The following is a 19382-nucleotide window of genomic DNA, read 5'->3' as shown; positions in this document are numbered from 1 at the left end:
AAAGCGACGGAGTGCAATCCGTGTACAGTAGTTGGTAAGAATCCTAAATCTGTAGTTCCTGTTAATCAATTTCAACCTCATGTACTGTGCTTTCAACCAAATCAAGAAATTCAGATTAATTTTGAAGGTCCAGTTTTCCATGAAAATTGTAACGATTTATTTTTTAGCTACTATTGATCGTTTTTCTAAATACCCCGCTATTGGTGACAAAGCTAATGGACCGACCGTATAAATTTTTTAGACATGTACCTTGAAAATCACGGAATTCCCCGATCTAATCGTATGGATAAAACAAAATGTCTTGTTGGCAATCAAGTAAAAAATTTCTGGATTAAAAATATTATTGAAATTATTAATGCTCCAGTAAACGATCATCGTGCCATTGGCTTGGTAGAAAGACTCCTTCAAACAATTAAAAGTAGACTTGCATGTATCAAAGAAGAAAAATTGGCTAATAACGCATTTCATGTAAAGTATGCATTAGAGATTATCATTCATCAATTGCGGATATGCAAGCAGAAAACGACAAAGATCTCGCCCTTCAAAGCACACTTTGGCCGAAAACCTAATACCTTACTGAGCGTATTCTCCACTAAATTATCTAATCTCACATACGAAAATATTGTGAACCACTATTTAGATGAAGACACAGTCACGCCAGAGGAAATTCTACCGAACAAGAAGTCGATAAATGTCTATAGGAGTGACATCGAGGTAGAATCCGGAATGACTCGGGCTACGCGGGAAGCTCAAGGAAGAGAAAGAGAACACAGATGGCGAGTCTCGCTTCCTTCGATCCGCTGCATGCCAGCCAATTCCACTGAAAGAACGAGCTGGTCAGCTCAAACTGGCCATGAAAATACACGGCAAGCGTCGCTCAAAGAAAACCTTAGAGAGCTTATACGAGGTTCTTGCTCCAGGCTCAAACATTTCGAAAGTGAGCCCTACAGCCTCAACATTAAAAAGAGCCTGGAAAACCTATCGTCACGGTACGAAACAGTGACATAGCAAAATTTGGAACTTTGTAAGAACGACAGAATCCATTGAAAGTCTACGCAGACCGATGGTGACCATGAATCGGAGAAAAGTTGGTGGAGGAGCACATCCAAAGCCATATTAATCAATTCATCCTGATAATCAAGAGTGATAAAAGATGAAATACCGCAGGCGTGAACCAAGCAGTGAAGTTTCATCCTCAAGATCTAAAATTTCACGCGTGATGCCAGGGCGCATACCAAAATTACCAAATTTCTCGCCCTCCGACATCAACGACAGGAAGAGAATTCCGCTTCAAACAGCGAGATGACTCTTCCTCCCCAGCCTGCATCATCGTCCGCTCCAGCAACTTCAATTATAAAGGCTAAAAGATCCTCCGATAGAAACCGCCGTAGCGCTTCATACTACGGCTTCGATAATTCATCTTCGGATTCAACAATTGCTGCTCCAACTAAACGCTAACGCCGAGCGGGGACTTTGAGAACTTTCAACACCCACCTGCATCGGTCGTCAAAACTTCACAAAATATTTCCGTTTAACAGCTTCAAGAAACCAACATTTCTGCAATTACAGGAGACGTCTCGCAACCAGCCCCGCAAGCTTTCTCAATTCTCAAACAAGATACTCCGACATTTGTGAGATCAATGACGGTTTTCGAAGCGGAAAATCAAGAAATGTCGGACTAAATTCATTACGCAACCAAAATTTGCATAAACTATAAACTTATAATTTAGTATTATTCTATTTTTAGCCATGATAACCAGTGCAATATTTTGTTGTTATTTATTTAACCGGGGACCAAGTATTAATTTGTAAATATTGTTCTTATTATTATCAATAAGAAAAATTGTTTATGTTACAATTATCCTTTGTCGCAACAAGGGGTATGTGATACCAGTGGATATCTTATGTTCATTTTATTTATTTGGTGCAGGAAATTTTATATGATGTATCTATTTAGTTCATTTCAATTTGCCCTTCTTTTCATATTTTCATAATTGTTCGAACTTCTTGTCACGAGTTGCTCTTTTTTCATTTACATTTTGTTTTCCGCCTTGTGACCAGACATGTCTCATCACACGTTCAGGCTTTGTTGACAAACACTTGAGTTTTAACTTCATTTCCTTAATTCAAATTCAGATGTCTCTCTCTCTCTCTCTCTCTCTCTCTCCCTCTCTTTCTCTCTCTTTGTATCTCGCACCGCAATTAAGCGAAATTAATTTAACGACATGTGAAACGACATGTGAAACTTGCTTCATAAGTTCAAACTATGTACCATTTTAATTTCAAAGCTTACGATTGCTATGCCTTATAATTTTAAAAAAATTTGTTTTCAAACAACAAAAATGGTAATTTGAGTTTTGAGAATTGCAATTTTACTTCAGCAACTTTCAAAGTAATCTCAGCAAAGAAAGAGGTGGCTTTGATTAATGATTAAAAATTCCTAATATAGTCTTCGTTGCTGATTTTCTTATTTAAAGATTTTCTGGCGTTGCTACTGCAAGTTTTCACACTTTTTTTTAATCTTTTTTGACAATTTCCATTTTTTGAGGTTATCTACTGAAGTCTTGTCCAATCACCACATTAATGGCAAATCATAGGCAAGTCTCATGTCAGATTAATGGCGCCAAAAATGCGCTATTGAACATATTCAATATTTTGTTAATTCTTTTTGTTTTATTGGCTCCGACACCGTTTTCTCGCAAGTTCCCTTTTTGATTTTTTGCATGTATTCGCACGATTTATAGCAGAATGAAAAATGACAGGTCTCAAATGTTTTTTGTGAAGTCATGAAGGAAGCCAATGAGTGATTTCCGTTGATAGCTAATTGCGTTCCAGCCTTGAATTGAATTGTTTTCGAAAAGTAAACGCAATTTCTAGTTTTGCCCTTTGTTTTTTGTCTACTTTTTAATTATTCTCAATAAAGACAGGTCGTAGTGCTATTTTGCCTTCTTGATTAGGTTTTCTAAGAACAAAAACAGCTTCACGCGATGTTTAACGGATACACAGATTAACTTCCGAATTATAAGTGATTTTTTTTGAAATTTTTCTATCTTTACGTCGTTTGCTGGTCAATTAAGTAAAAAAAATTGGTTAAGCGGGGTTGGAAAATTATGTCCTTGTTTAACTAAACAGCTATATTGAATGATATACTGGAAGTCGAGCAGAAAGGCCAAAATTGAGCAAAATTGTGATTTATTTTGAAAATTTTAGTCCTGCACTTTCATTGGAAGGATTCAATTGAAAAGATTCATTGAAAAGATTATATTAAGAAACCAAAATTGCTGCAGTTATAGGAGACGTCTCGCCACCAGCCCCGCAAGCTCTCTCAATTCTCAAACAAGATTTTCCGACATTTGTGTGATCAATGACGGTTTTCGAAGCAGAAAATCAAGAAATGTCGGACTAAATTCATTACGCAACCAAAATTTGCATAAACTATAAACTTATAATTTAGTATTATTCTATTTTTAGCCATGATAACCAGTGCAATATATTGTTGGTTTTTATTTAACCGGGGACCAAGTATTAATTTGTAAATCTGGTTCTTATTATTATCAATAAGAAAAATTGCTTGTTATAATTATTCTTTGTCGCAACAAGGGGTATGTGATACCAGTGGATAACTTATTTTCATTAAATTTATTTGGCGCAGTAAAATTTATTTGATGTATCTATTTAATTCTATTCAATTTGCCATTCTTTTCATATTTTCATAATTGTTCGAACTTCTTGTCACGAGTTGCTCTTTATTCATTTACCTTTTGTTTCCCGCCTCGTGATCAGACATGTCTCATCACACGATCAGGCTTTGTTGACAAACACTTGAGTTTTAACTTTATTTCCTTAATTCAAATTCAGATGTCTTTCTCTCTCTCTCTCTCTCTCTCCCTCTCTCTTTCTCTCTCTTTGTATCTCGCACCGCAATTAAGCGAAAATAATTTAAGTTCGGATTTCTCTCAGCGAATCGCACTTTTGAAAGAAGTAAGCTAAGGCGCACTGCAAGTGACTGTCGAATTCTAATAGTGTATGACAACTACGCTCAAATTACCAAGTGTTGATTTCAGTATCGATAGAGCTAATAAAAAACTGTTTAAAACTTTCAATGATACAATGGTATTTTGATAAAATAACTCAAAAAAGGTCCAAAACTCATGATTTGTTTTTAATATGATTATCATTTGCTCAGATTAGTTGCTTCAACAAGATATGGAACGTTTTTTGTTTTAATAGAGAAGCAGAAATAGCGCCACCAGTTTTGCTCTGGTCGTGGAGTTTTACAGTTCCAAAAAAAATCAGACTGTCATTGGACGCTGCATTTTTGAAAGATTTTCGACGTCTGTTGTTTTTATCATAGTTACGGACCAGAATGGTTTTATTAAGATCTCAGATACTGACATGAAAATTTTACGTGTCAGGGAGGTCATTGAACACACATAATAATTTGAACGCACAGCATATGATTCTTTTATTTAAACACCATTTGCAGGTGTAGTCTTTCGACTCAGTCGCACTAACGACATGTGAAACGTGCTTCATAATTTCAAACTATGTACCATTTTAATTTCAAAGCTAACGATTGCTATGCCTTACATTTTTTAATAAAAATGTAAGGCATAGCAATAAAAAGCTTTGATAAAATGGTACATAGTTTGAACTTATGAAGCAAGTTTCACACGAACTTATGAAGCAAGTTTCACTTTTGAAAGAAGTAAGCTAAGGCGCACTGCAAGTGACTGTCAAATTCTAATAGTGTATGACAACTACGCTCAAATTACCAAGTGTTGATTTCAGTATCGATAGAGCTATTAAAAAACTGTTTAAAACTTTCAATGATACAATGATATTTTGATAAAATAACTCAAAAAAGGTCCAAAACTCATCATTTGTTTTTAATATGATTACCATTTGCTCAGATTAGTTGCTTCAACAAGATATGGAACGTTTTTTGTTTTAATAGAGAAGCAGAAATAGCGCCAACAGTTTTGCTCTGGTCGTGGAGTTTTACAGTTCAAAAAATAATCAGACTGTCATTGGACGCTGCATTTTTGAAAGATTTTCGACGTCTTTGGTTTTTATCATAGTTACGGACGAGAATGGTTTTAATTAGATCTCAAATACTGACATGAAAATTTTACGTGTCAGGAAGAGTCAATGAACATACATAATAATTGGAGCGCACAGCATATGGTTCTTTTATTTAAACATCATTTGCAAAAAAATCTTCATGAAATTTTGAGTTCTACCTGTATTCAGTGTTAATGTGTAGTCTTTCGACTCAGTCGCACTAACGGCATGTGATACTTGCTTCATAAGTTCAAACTATTTACCATTTTAATTACAAAGCTTGCGATTTCTATGCCTTACATTTTTAAAAAAAATTTGTTTTCAAACAACAAAATTGGTAATTTGAAATTTGCGAATTTCAATATTACTTCATCAACTTTCAGCGTAATCTCAGCAAAGAAAGAGGTGGCTTTGATTAATGAATAAAAATTCTTAATGTAGTCTTCGTTGCTGTTTTTCTTATTTAAAGATTTTCTGGCGTTGCTACTGCAAGTTTTCACACTTTTTTTAATCTTTTTTGACAATTTCCATTTTTTGAGGTTATCTACTGAAGTCTTGTCCAATCACCACATTAATGGCAAATCATAGGCAGGTCTCATGTCAGATTAATGGCGCCAAAAAATGCGCTATTGAACATATTCAATATTTTGTTAATTAATTTTGATCTTATTGGCTCCGACACAGTTTTCTCGCAAGTTCCCTTTTTGATTTTTTGCATGTATTCGCACGATTTATAGCAGAATGAAAAATGACAGGTCTCAAAGGTTTTTTGTGAAGTCATGAAGGAAGCCAATGAGTGATTTCCGTTGATAGCTAATTGCGTTCAAGCCTTGAATTGAATTGTTTTCGAAAAGTAAACGCAATTTCTAGTTTTGCCCTTTGTTTTTTGTCTACTTTTTAATTATTCTCAATAAAGACAGGTCGTAGTGCTATTTTGCCTTCTTGATTAGGTTTTCTAAGAACAAAAACAGCTTCACGCGATGTTTAATGGATACACCGATTAACTTCCGAATAATAAGTGATTTTTTTTGAAATTTTTCTATCTTTACGTCGTTTGCTGGTCAATTAAGTAAAAAAATTGGTTAAGCGGGGTTGGAAAATTATGTCCTTGTTTAACTAAACAGCTATATTGAATGATATACTGGAAGTCGAGCAGAAAGGCCAAAATTGAGCAAAATTGTGATTTATTTTGAAAATTTTAGTCCTGCACTTTCATTGAAAGGATTCCAAGAAGACTCCAATAATCGCTTGTTTTTAAAGAGCTTTTCAATGATACCACAATTGTATCTCTCCGCAAATAATATTGCTCGGCCAAAACATATCGCTCGGCCTTAGCAAGAAAAAGTAGAGCTGGTTTTAAGTGCCTAACCCCAAAATAAATTTGAAAGATTGCAGCAAAAACGGATAAGCTGACACTGATCAAAACAGTTACCAGCAAAAACTTAATAATCAGTTGGAAGAGAAACAAACTGCTCTTAAAGCACTTGCAGTAAATACCTGCAGTTATCTATTGCTTAACCTTCAGACTAAGCTCACTTTGTGACCTCTTTCAAAAAGCTAATCAAAAATAGTGCCCTTTGGAAAGCCTAATAAAATTAATCCTTTCCAGTTACGAAAAATCAAAACAATGCCCTGGACGTAGCAACAGATCGGTGTTTTTTATTTCAGTTTAAATAATAAAAGATTACTACTGAAGCATAGTTCTACGTCACTGGACAAATCTTTCGTTGGTATAGGAGCAACTTCATAATTTTGCTACATGAAAAATTTCCTGAGCGTACCTTAAATTCACTCAACTTACAATTGAAAAACCGTCTGTTAAATAAATTAGTTCTGCTGAGCACAAATTCAAATTATAATTTATGTACAATTGTAGTCAAAATCAGTCGTCTGCAAAGATTATATTGAGCACACATAGAATTAAGCCATGTTTCCATCAGTTTAATCATCTTTTCCAGCTGTCAGGGTAAATTTATTAAACACTGGGCAAATATTGTAATTCATACAGCGAAATAAAAGTTTGGTACTTCAGAATAATTTCATCAGAAAGCCGTGATCTCACGAAAGAACTGAACTTTTGTAAAATGATCAAAAAGAGTTCAATGAACGAATCTTTGATTGCGCAAATATTTGATTTAATGCAAACCAACAATTTCGAGCTACAGGTTGTTAGTTCAACTTCAACAGAAATTTTGAGCTCGCAAAAACTGAAAACTTAAATCTTTCCTTCAATTTAGTTTTTCTAGCCCCCCCCCCCCCCCCCCCCCCCCAGTAGTGGCCTTAAATCACTAAGATTTAGCTATCAGTGTCATTGAACTCATATCCGCGTTATTATCATATGGATGCAAATATTGATTAATGATAAAAATAGAATACAAAATTGAATTAAAATATCTTGTTTTATTTCAACATAAATGTCCACAAATCCATACAAATTACAGCGTGATATCATTATGTACTATTTGAGCACGCTGAAAAGGAGATTGATATTGATAGAAAGACACAAAACTTCAAATAAAAAGGAATCCAAATTCAAAGTACAAAACCTGTTCTAAAACAATCTCGGCTGATGGTTACTATTAATGAGTACATACACAATCAGTTCTCAAACGATTCATTTAAAAAAATCTGCGCTCACAAAGGAAGATTAAAGTTGGGTCCATGTTACTAATAACAAAATTTCGATCATTTGAAAGTTTCAGACAGAGTGTCTGTCTTGATATCGGTCTAGGTTATTTGGAAAATGAATTTCATCTGCTGTAGGGTGAAGTCTGGCTCTGTCCCAGAATATTTTACCACTGAGAGAGACAAAAGGGCGAGGCAGTCAAATGTAATTGTATGTGTCCTTATCATCCAGTCATCTGGTGTAGATAGAGGTCGTGTAAGACTGTGACCCGATTCTGTTTCATCATGTAGCCTCCATGTTTACCCCTAAAAATAGCAATAAACTAACAAATGCAACGAGCCAAAAGTTCATATTCTGCTATCTAGAATAACGAATATATGAATATAAACAGCCGCATGACTGCTGGAAAAATGCGCGATTGATTCCGACAGTCCTCGAATTCCGACGGCTGTCTGTAAGAATTTGCAATGTTTTTATTGAGAACAAAACCAGCAGGACAATACAACATAACAACCTTGCCCAAATCAATGAGAGAAATCTGGCAAAAATCAAAATCTTTTTGACAGACTGTGGCACGCCAAACTATTTCAGCACACAACATACAAGCCACAGCATGCCCTACAAATTCAGACAACAAAAAACAATTTATTAATTCAATTCGGTGACAAAAGATCACCACATAAATATCAAAAACACGAAGAATAAGTTGAGCAAAATAGAAAAGAAGGTCAAGGACAGCTTATTATTGAGACCAAGAACCAAAGCAAAAAGGGCAGCAATCGAAAAGTTTTTGAGAACTAATAGTATTAAAGAAAAAAACTGCATTATTAGCAACCCATCAGATCTGTCATTACAAGTAAACAATGGGTCAGAAAAAAGTGAACAACAAAAGTAGGCGAAAATCGCTAATATTTTTTAGAACAAGGTGTCAAAGACATAGAAAGGCTAGACAAGAACTGAATAGATTTCATCTAAGTATGTCTCATTAGAAGCCGATGATTAATGAAATTATCATTAATGAAAATAATTGACAACACAAAAATAAATAGGAAAAAATACGGTCAAAAATCAAACAGCCAGCCGAGCACCAAAAAATAGCCGCCTTTGACCCTACTAACCACCTTTCGCATTGACTTAGTTTTAAAAATTAAAAAAAAAAATGACGACAGTGTGCTCCAATTTGTGCTCAAAAAGTGCTCCAATTTGGTCTGCAATTTTATTGGATTGGATATATATAGTGATTTAAGCGTCTAAATGAACTTGAAAACTGTAGAACTTAAAATTCAGCTAAGGTGATTCGGGGGCCTTAGCCTCTAAATTCCAACAAGTTTTGAAAATAATTCCTAAGTATTGTTTTTCTCTAAGTTAGCCCCCTAGGCGACTTTAATTCTCTTAAACACCTTCTGCCCTAACTAACTTTTAAAGAAAAAACGGGCACAATCTTATACTTAGAAAAAATTAACTTACACCAGCTAACTTCTAGTACTTATGCCTACTGAGAAAATTATATCAAAAACAAGCCGAAATCTAACTACGAACTCTCTGTCTTACCAACATAAAGGAGAGACTTCACTTACACAATTAAATTGAAAAGAGCTCTCTGATAATCTACAAAAATCAAGCGGTACATGTATATAAAAGTAAACAATAGAGATATAATCAAGTCCAATTTCTTTTTATAAACTAATCTTATGCTAAAAAGTCACATCGTTGAGTTAAGTTTATCCCCAATTTGGTAAGTAACCTCTAATTTGAGCTGAGAAATCTTAAGTTTCATTAAAGGTTCTAAATCCGTCCAGTTTAGACAAAGTCAGAACTGTCATTACTAACCAAAATCAATATTTGTTCAATAAACCGCTTATACAGTTCTAACTTACTTAGCCATTATTTTTTCATTATAATTTAATTCGAAACTTCTGAGAAATAACCCAAGGTTAGTACTTTGCTATAAATTCTTGCGTTTTCTAAATTTTCTTAAGATATCTTAAGATAGAAATTCCATTTCTACAAAAACTTCGAAAAATAACTTAGCAGTCAACTCTAAAGAGCTTTGATTGGTTAATGCACTAAGTCGCATTATATCTCAGTTCGTTATCAAAAGGTAAAACGAATGAAAGAGATCACTGGATAATAAATACCCTGTGAGAGGATGACGGTGGCTATTTAAAATTCACTCATAATTGATAAAAACAAGAAGTATTAATGTTACAAAAACAATAGCTGACAATAGAGAGATCTAGTCAATCGCAAATGGATACATTGGAGGTAGCAGGAGGTAGCTCTAGCCTGCTCATCTATCAATTTATTTATTGGCTATCAAATCCCCCAACAATTCCTAAATTAGGCCCTAAAATTAATCACGTTTTTGCTCGCTTTACGGTAGTGTCGACACTTAAATTCTCGCTCTAATTTTCAAATCAACATAAAAAAGTGAGAACATGTCTTAAAAACAGCCTGAAGAAATTACGGAACAACTCAGAACGGAAAAATGACAACATTCCCTAAATCAGTGGAAAACTGTGCCACTTTTTTCCAGGCTCAGACAAAAAAATAAGTGAAATAAGTGGAACGTGTTTTAGAAAAAGTCTTTTCTTTTGCAACGATGAAATTAAGAGACTAATTAAGAGATCATATTTTATTCCTACTTATGGAGTCTTAATTATCAAATGAGCAGCCCCGATAAATTATTCAAATTATAACTGACAGATTGCCATAAAATAGCTGCGATAGCTATGTAGACAGTCTGAAAAAGCAATGAAAAAAATGAGAAACAAAATTTTCAGAAGTCATGTATGCCAGGAGTGACTCCACAAAGTGTGCGCAAAACGACGTCACGCGCTCAATTCATTAAATAACTGCATAAATTAGTAAATAAAAAGCTGAAGAGAAAACGGCACAGGCCGCAACGAAAGTCAACCACGAAAAAAAACACGCTTTTTCGCTCCATTTCTTTCTGTTTCGGAGTGACTATAATCACCGTTCCAATTTGATTTCAAAAATCATTAAAATGTGCGAACAGATCTTTTAGAAAGGATAGCCCGAAACAACTCAAAATTGGCCACACTTAACTGACACCATTTAGCATAGAAGTTACCCAACCAATACAATTCAAGTTATTTGCATTTTAAAAACTGAAATCAGCCCAATAATAGCCCCAATGAATTACCACTACAGCATCTACTAAATATATCACCTATCTGAAAGACACAAATAAAAATCTCGTTGTTTTGCCCAACGGCGTGTGCGAAAAACTTAAACTGTACCGCATTAACAATATATCAACGAGGAATAATAATGGCCAATTTAATCGAAAAAGAAACCATTGTGAACTGAACCAGAAACATGACGATGCAACCGCAGAAGCCCCTGTTTTCCTGTGCAGATTTTTCACATTTTGGAGGTTCGAAAGAGACTATTTTTAATAACTTGAAAATTAGGCAGAAAAATACCAAATTGCCATATGTTCTCATACAGTGTAATATAACTGGCAGATTCCTAACAAAATACCCTTCAATGGCAGATTGCTAAAAAATAGAGTAGAGAATACTTTTTTCAACAATACCATCAAACCAAAAAACGCTGAAAGTGAGAACTGTAGTAGTTGTACAGAATACTCCTCAAGAAAAATTAAAAAATTTGATCAAAAATGTTCCCTATGAGGAGGTCAGCTTTATAGAAAGAGATAAAAAATCGTTTCAAAGGCTCAAAAGAGTTAAAGAGCATTAAATGTTAGAAGCTACTCTATAAACTCGTATATTGCTTCAGTGATTCAGCTGTCAAACAAACTGCGATAGAGGGACGTGGAAACGTAAAGCTACGCTGGAAGCTCTTAAGGGCCTGCCATCTTGTGCATGTAAGAGATTCGTAACCTGCGCTAGCTGCCCCATGATCAACTGCTGCTAGCTCAGCTGCCAGTATTTAGCTAAGAAGATAGTTTGAGTAGTGAGCCCTGAACAAGCCACAATTTCATTCAGAGTTCATTCTCAGTTCAACTCGCTTCAGCGCAGACAAGCGCCCGATATCATTATGTGTTGACGCATAGCATTGAAATTAGAGAAGGGAGCAGCGTGGTTGTTGGTAGGACACTATGACTCATGAATCACTGACGTCTCAAAATGGAAATGCCTCCAATCACCGAAAGATGGGCTCACTGACTCAAAAGTCAAAACTTAAACCGACTACCGTTGTAAAAATTGTTCTTGAACGACAGGTTGGGCAATTTGATTCAGGGGTTGTAGCCTGGATAATTTTTTTTCATAGTTGCAAAAAAATCCGACCATTGAGTAATTTGAAACCCGACTTCTGGAGTTCTCGACAGAAGCAATGACCTCAGCTATCAATCATTTGTGATTTCCTTTCCTACAATCTTTTATTTTAGCAACAAACTTTTTTTCGCATCAAGAACAATTGAGCCCACTTCATGAATAAAAGAAGTGGGGAAAAATCACATGAGAACTCAAAGAATGTTCCAGATCACAATAGGAAAAACCGTCAAGCCAAAATTTTGCATTGAAAAGACAGGCACGTTTACAATAATTGCTTCGAACTTAGGTCGAGAACCATAAAAAAACTATTTTGGCATCTTTCATCGATTTAGGGCTATGATATTAAACATAACCGGCAGATTGCCGGAATAGCTGCGAAAGAATAGACTTGCGTGCCGTATAAAAAACATAACCGACTAAACGTCGGAAGAATTGCTCTCGAACGACTAGTGGGAGCTCTAATCAATTGCACCCTGCTTCAGTCGGGGTGGGGGGGGGGGGCTAAATGGGAATAAGAAGTTTAATAGTGGGCTTCAAATAACCACATTAGAGGTTAGGATATACCACTATTAAGATTTAAAGTGAAAAATGGCACCAGTTTTGGCGCAATTTTCATTTGACGTTTAGTATTAAATTGCCGCCAATTGAATTCAGCTGCTTAAAATTGTGATTGAGAGAGAATTTTGAATCACGCGAAACGCAAAAAGTCAAGGGCGTAAAAGTCACTCGAAAAGTCAAAACCGTCAATCAAAAAATGTGCATAAAAAAGACACACATGTTTACAATAATTGCTATGAACTTCGTTCAAGAGCAATTAAATAGATAGAAAAAGATACAGATCTAAATAAAAAAATCGACGCCGCTCAAAAAGCTAGGTACAAAACATTCAGCGATAATTTAATAAAGCTTGTTAACACTCATTCCGCAGAAAACGTTTTATTGGGGACCATTACCGCGCATATAATTTCCTTTGACCTTTTAGTAACTCAGATTAAACTTAAGTTTTAAAGCGCAAAAGTCATTTTATTGAGTGAGGTAAGTCACGTACAATCACAATCTAATCCCGCAAATGATCTTAAAAACTTTCCTACGAAGAGAATGAGAAATGACGTCACGCGCGCAAACGCCGTTAGCGGGAGGAAGAAATCATTCACAAAATTTGACTCTTTCAGCTTTTGACTTTTTATAGTAGGACACGTCCTGACGTACAATTCAAAGCATTTTCATTGGCTAAACAAAAAACTAGACCTAGAACGGACTATTAGTGTATTGAAAAAAAAACATTCCTAAAAAAATCAGATCAAAAAATTTAAAAAAAAAAGAAAATCAATGTCAAAATGCCACATGTGAACAACAAAACATTAAAACATTAAATCATGAAAACGTGTGAACAGATCTTAAAAAAAGACAGCGCCCCAATACAATTCAAATTCTTTGAATTGTAAAAAAAACCAAGAGCACCGCAATATAGCTCCACTCAGCTTACAGCTTCGCAGCTATAATAAGGTTCGATGGTAGTAGGTGTTCAAACCCATACAGCACAGGTTTGTGACAAATTCACATTTGTTTGAAATCTGTCTGTAATTTGTGTGTTACCTATTTAAGAGAGAAAGAGAGGTGTTGTTTGTGTGTGAGTGGGTGTGAGAGGTTGTCTAATGTTTGAAGTAGTATGTCTCCATGTCCCCCTTGCCCTTAACGAACACCTTCTTCCTGTACACAAACTTCTCCTTGTCCCAGTCTCCCGCTTCAATCAGCGCATCTTTTGTCCTCTCCGTCATTTGTAACATGTTGCTGTCACCTGAATAACAAAGAAACACATTTGTTAATCTAAGTGTTGGTGGAAAATGGCATTTAAACTGAAAGCTTGGAATCTTAGATTGAAAAAGTAGGGTTAAGTGGGAGGGGGGTCAAACTTTAAGAACCGACCTTCACATCATGAATTTATGTCTCTTAAAAAGTTTCTGTGAATCGCATACTTGGAGACTGGTGAGCCGTAAGGTTCTAAGAAAACTTTATGTCCTCCAGGCTTTACCTGTTTATCCCGTTTTTGAGGTCCATAAGTCACTAGCACGAAAAATCACAAAAAAGCAGGAATAATATAATTGCCACAAACTTCGATTTGCGCCCCCCCCCCCTAGTGGACATTAACCTAATGCACAAAACACAGTAACGCGTATGTGCAATTATAACGATCAGTAACGCTATGTAACAACTAATTATATCATAATTCTGGGGTAAAAAGGGACAAAAATGGAGAGATTTAGAGCTAAGCAATGGAGTATTGTAGAGAGCATCAGCAGAGCTATTACATCCCAACAGTGAAATTAGCTATAACTACACAAATTGTGGTAGGATCAGAGTATACCCCCCCCCCCCACTATCTCCATGATCGCGGCCAGAATCGCTACAATTGTACCACGGCTCCCATCAAGTATTGAATCACTTTTATCAGCCTTATATGCCACAATATCGGTTATTAGATAACCCTTAAATTTGAACTTGGTTGATTGATAAGTGACACAAATAATGAACCTGTGGAGTACATTCTGCTGGCCACGTTGACAGCATCTCCCCAGATGTCAAAGTGGAGTTTGGAGGAGCCAATGACACCGGCTGTCACAGGGCCAAAGTTAATGCCACCTTTGGAGATATATGTCGCTTGACCTGAACAGAAAGCCAACCTGTTAGCAAACATCTAGTCAGAACAATACTCACCATCTCGTGCCTCGATCACAAGAAAAAAATATTAACCAAAAAACAATAACTGTCATCGATCATTGAAAGCTCTAATGGTTCTAGGTCAACGGGAAAAACAATAATTTCAAAGCAGCAGAATATAAGGCACGGTAATTAACTTTTTTGGAAAATCTTACAACGTTTTCTCGACAGTTCACCAAGAAAACTGCATGATGACATAAACAATTAGCAATGCCAAAAACCACCCAATTATTGAAGAAACATTCTAAAATGTTATCCAATAAAATTCAAAACCAAATGTGCAGGAAAAAGAGGATGACCTAGCCTCAATTGAAAAAAGTGATCAGGCATTTTTGACGAAATATCAATTTGGCCTTAATTAAATTGGCTGTATTGCGAGAGACGGATTAAGGAACGATTTAAAAATCTCTTGTACTGTCCCTAAGTTTGTGAAGTTATTGCCTCAAATCAATCAGGCAAAAACTTTGCTTCAGAGTTTTTATGGGTTTCGTTACGAGTAAGAATGTTAAGAAAATTGATCACGTCACTGATTTGTGTTCTTGTACAAGTTTATTTATTCTTTGGCTAATTTTACATTATTTGGATTAAGTTTTGTTTAAACTTAATCTAGCTTTCCACAAAGATTCACTTCCTCCTCTACTGAAATAAAACATATTATTCTTTTTCAGATCCGTTTAAGTCTTTCCGTCTGTTTTTGAGCACACATTTGAAGACATTCGTTGGCTTTGTAACTTGATAACTTTTAACTCGAAGATATCATCGATTTCAAATCAACTTTCCAAAAAATAATGAAAGGTCTCGGTGGTGCTATTACCCAGATATGCTTTTGAGAGCAATCAACAAGGTCTCCATTTCCGTGTCCAGACAAAACAGTCCCAGACAAAACAGTCCCAGACAAAACAGTCCCAAATTGCAAAATATTCCCAGACAAAACAGTCCCAGACAAAACAGTCCCAAGAAACCAGACAAAACAGTCCCAGACAAAATAGTCCCAAATAAAATGTACCCAATGCCATTATACCCAATGTACTTTGAAATGTTCGTTCAATAATCCGACAGCAAATTAGCAGTCGCTATTACCTGTTTGTTTTAACATACTTAATGGCCATGGCCATGCCTCAGCGGCCCGTGGGACTTGATATGAAACTATCACAACCGAACATGGGATTAAATTATATCCGCTTGTTAAATCATACGTGTGAGAGCTATTGGGACTATTTTTGTCTGGGACTGTTTTGTCTGGTTTCTTGGGACTATTTTGTCTGGGACTGTTTTGTCTGGGAATATTTTGCTATTTGGGACTGTTTTGTCTGGGACTGTTTTGTCTGGGACTGTTTTGTCTGTTCACCCTCCATTTCTATTGATTTTTTTTGCTTTAAATCAAGTTAATTTTCATAGAAAAAAATTGATCATCACAAAAAATAACACAAAATTAAATAGTTATCGGGACGCATTCTCACCTGGAATATCCTGGCAGAACTCAATCAGCTTCTGTTTCAATTCCAACATGAACTTCATCAGAGCAGACAGCTGGATTTTCCAGTCATCGTTGTAAGCTGGATTCAAGTTGCTGGCAGCCATATAAGTTGAGGAAATAGTTTTAATCTTTTCTACATACTTGTACTCTTCTTTATCCAACAACGCATCGAAATCTGAGACTAATTCGTTGAGCAGCCGAATATACTCAGCGCCCGACTTGTAATCCTCGGAGTAGCTTGCCCAAAAGTCCACGAAAAAGAAAATGATTCCCACATTTTGACGAGATGCACTGTACGTTCGAGTGTTAGTTTCGTTGAAATGATCCACTACATAAGCTGGCATAATGTTCTGCAGTTTAGTTTGCGTCTTTTCATTCATTCTCACCATCTCAGTTTTCCTATCTCGTTCTTGAATGTCGGCGTGGAAATTAGCGCGAATCATGGTTTCGAAGTCGACGCTAAGCATCCACACAAACAGACACAGGAGACCATATTGAAGGATCATCTCGATTCTGATTGGGTGAGTGCCAGAAAAGATGGAAACAGGAATTTCTACGTCCATTGTCGTTCCATTCACTTGGACCGTTTTTGTCGAGTTGCTGCTGCAGCAAAGACCATCAATGTTCAACGGAAGAGCAATAAGGACGCTGGTAAGGATCAAAATAAGCACTTTGACGACAGTGCTAAGTCTAGGGTAGTTGGCGAAGTGAATCCACAGTAGAATGCTGATATAGCAAACATAGGGACTCATTTCATATGCACAGGTCGCATACGCAATCAGGAGTCCAATTGGGGCGAACAGCATTGTCAACCCAGAGACGTGGCACGGAATCCACCCACTCACAATCGGCGACAACGATGCTCTGTACTTCTCGTTAGACACAAAAATTAGATGAAAAAGAAGGATGAGGAACACCAGAATTGAAAAGACAGTAAGGATCAAATGGAAACTGAGAGCTAAGGGCTGGTCATGCACGATGCTGCTAAGGATCAAACAAAACGCCACTAAGGTGTACAGGATAACAGTCGGCAGCAAATCGTAAATGAATGCTGTGCATTTTAGGTTCTCGTGGGACACTTCATCCATGATTTTCTCGCGGAAGAACAGTTTATACTCTGTTTCCAATGACCCTTTAAACCACAAAGTAGCTAAGTTGATAGGAGTATCAGTGAATATATGAATGCTTGTTTCCTTCTGCTGCAAAAGGTCAATCAATTGTTCCTCGCTGCTCTTTTGCTCAACATCTTCTATCACTTCGGCGCCTGATGACCGTCGTTGCTCACTCGCCTGTTCCTGCCCTTCGTTCTGTACTTTGTCATCGGTTGAGCTTTCACCCGTAGTGGCCCCACTGACAATAGCCACTGTTGGTGATGTAGGACTTGACGGGGTTTCGTTCGGGGCAGTTTTGGATTCTGCCTCTTGTAAATTTGCTGAGCTGTCTTTAGGTTTCTTCGACTGAAAACAGTAACAACGTAATTCAATAGTTCACACCTCGATAACGCATATGGCCGTTTTTGCTTTTTTCCTACCAAAATACACCTCAATAAATTCCAATTATGTAATTTGTGAGCTTTATATTCCAACCACACGCCCGTTGGGAATGTATACTGGAAAACAATGCTTACGAAAGTACTTTATCTATCATAAAGTCCAGGTGAAAATTTGACTGAAAATTTCAAAATTATATCAGAGCCTAAGACTTCATTTAGGGCGATTGACCTGAAAATTGACAATATAAAACTGAACACAAAATTTGACTAGATTCAGCGTGATTGAAAACTCTGTGGACTTTGATTACAACAACTGTTGGCAAATCACGAGGGTGAACTTTGAAGTACTAAATCTCTATCTATGTAGCAAATGATAAATACATGTGCAGTAGTCTCTCACCGGTGTTCCCAAGGCTGCATTCTGTTCATCTGTGCCAAACTTCTTGCTCACTAAGTAGGTCTTCTTGTCTGGAAAAAGAAGAACCATTTCATTAAGTAGGACATAATTGACTAGCGTCCCACGAATTGCTCTCAACCTACTCAGATGGATCCGGTTTCAGCTAGATAAAGATTAAGGAGGCTAGCCTCACTGGATAGGAAGGCAAGGGGCAGTGGAAGGGGGTACGAGGGAGATGAATTTGAAATGCGTCAAAACATCTCAATATGGACTTTTCACATTGAGAAAAACCCGTGAATACGGATACTTTAGAGATGAAACATTATAGCCATTACAATACTGTACATTAGAAACTAAGGCTTCTCTCATGCTTACATGCCCAATTGTCGAGCAGTTAAAGAACTCAAGGTCCACCAGACAAAAAATGAGCGAATATTGTTCTACATGGAAAACTCATCAAAAACCAACAATCTTCTTAAAATTGGCAAAAAGACCGACATTACTCAAAAATTGCTAAAAATTTTGATTGAGAGCATCTAAATAAGATCAAACCACAGTGTGAGCTCATAAAAGTATAATATTTCCCCATGGAGAGGTAAACAAGTCCTTCTGTTTACTGAATTGTAAAAGAATGTACAAGTTGATTGATAGTTGATTCAATTAATGATAAAAAGACACATATGATAGCAAACAGCTATCAAACCAAGTTTATGGTAATGATTTTTTATTACTATTCCTCTTTTATCTACTCAAAAAGAAGTAGTATTGATTTTCAACCGATTCTCTGACAAAAAAATTACCGTTCGAGTTTTTAGCTTTTCAAAATTGACTTGCGTTCTTCAACCCAGGTGCATTTTTCAACGTAAGAATGATGATAAAAGATCTTTCTCTTAAGATTTCAGCTCTTCAAGAAACATAACCGACTATCAGACGAACAGCTCTTTAACAACTGATCGCTCAATTCAAATATCGTAGTCACTTTAAGACATGAGGGGGAGGGGTTCATGTGTTCACAAAAAGGGCTCTAAATGACATCAGCTTTAACAGATGACTAATAGAATTTACAGCAAAAAAAGAGGCCAATTTTCGAAGCATTCTCATTTGGCTTTCAGCTTTCAGCAGAATATTGATGCCACTTAATTTAAGCTTGAAATTGTGAATGAGAGAAGAGTATAGATCACGCAAGTAGTGGACAAAACAAGGATTCCAACCACCAGTAAAATTTGTCCCTTTCTCCTAACGCTAATCGCGCGTGTCGAATCGGGCCAAATTTTACTGTTTGTTGGAATCCTTGTTTTATCCACTACTATATATTAGCTCTAAATTCAATAAAAAATCAATTA

The 19382-nt window shown here is 36.2% G+C and overlaps 1 protein-coding gene across 2 annotated transcripts in view; it reads right to left on the bottom strand.

The window, feature by feature from the left end:
- Window positions 1-7344: 7344 nt before the first annotated feature.
- Window positions 7345-19382, bottom strand: part of LOC142344730 (adenylate cyclase type 9-like) — an 80228-nt gene continuing 68190 nt past the window's right edge. For both annotated transcript variants that reach the window (XM_075396609.1, XM_075396608.1), the window contains 5 exons: window positions 18043-18110; window positions 16134-17607; window positions 14488-14619; window positions 13552-13753; window positions 7345-7995 (listed from right to left, as the gene is read on the bottom strand). In XM_075396609.1, the coding sequence (XP_075252724.1) occupies window positions 13608-13753; window positions 14488-14619; window positions 16134-17607; window positions 18043-18110 (1820 nt within the window). In that variant the 3' untranslated portion in view covers window positions 7345-7995; window positions 13552-13607. The remainder of the gene's footprint in view (window positions 7996-13551; window positions 13754-14487; window positions 14620-16133; window positions 17608-18042; window positions 18111-19382) is intronic.

Source organism: Convolutriloba macropyga, chromosome 8, assembly GCF_964194025.1.
Source record: "Convolutriloba macropyga chromosome 8, txConMacr16.3, whole genome shotgun sequence".
Taxonomy (NCBI): Eukaryota; Metazoa; Xenacoelomorpha; order Acoela; family Convolutidae; genus Convolutriloba; species Convolutriloba macropyga.
This window is presented reverse-complemented; position numbering and strand designations above follow the sequence as displayed.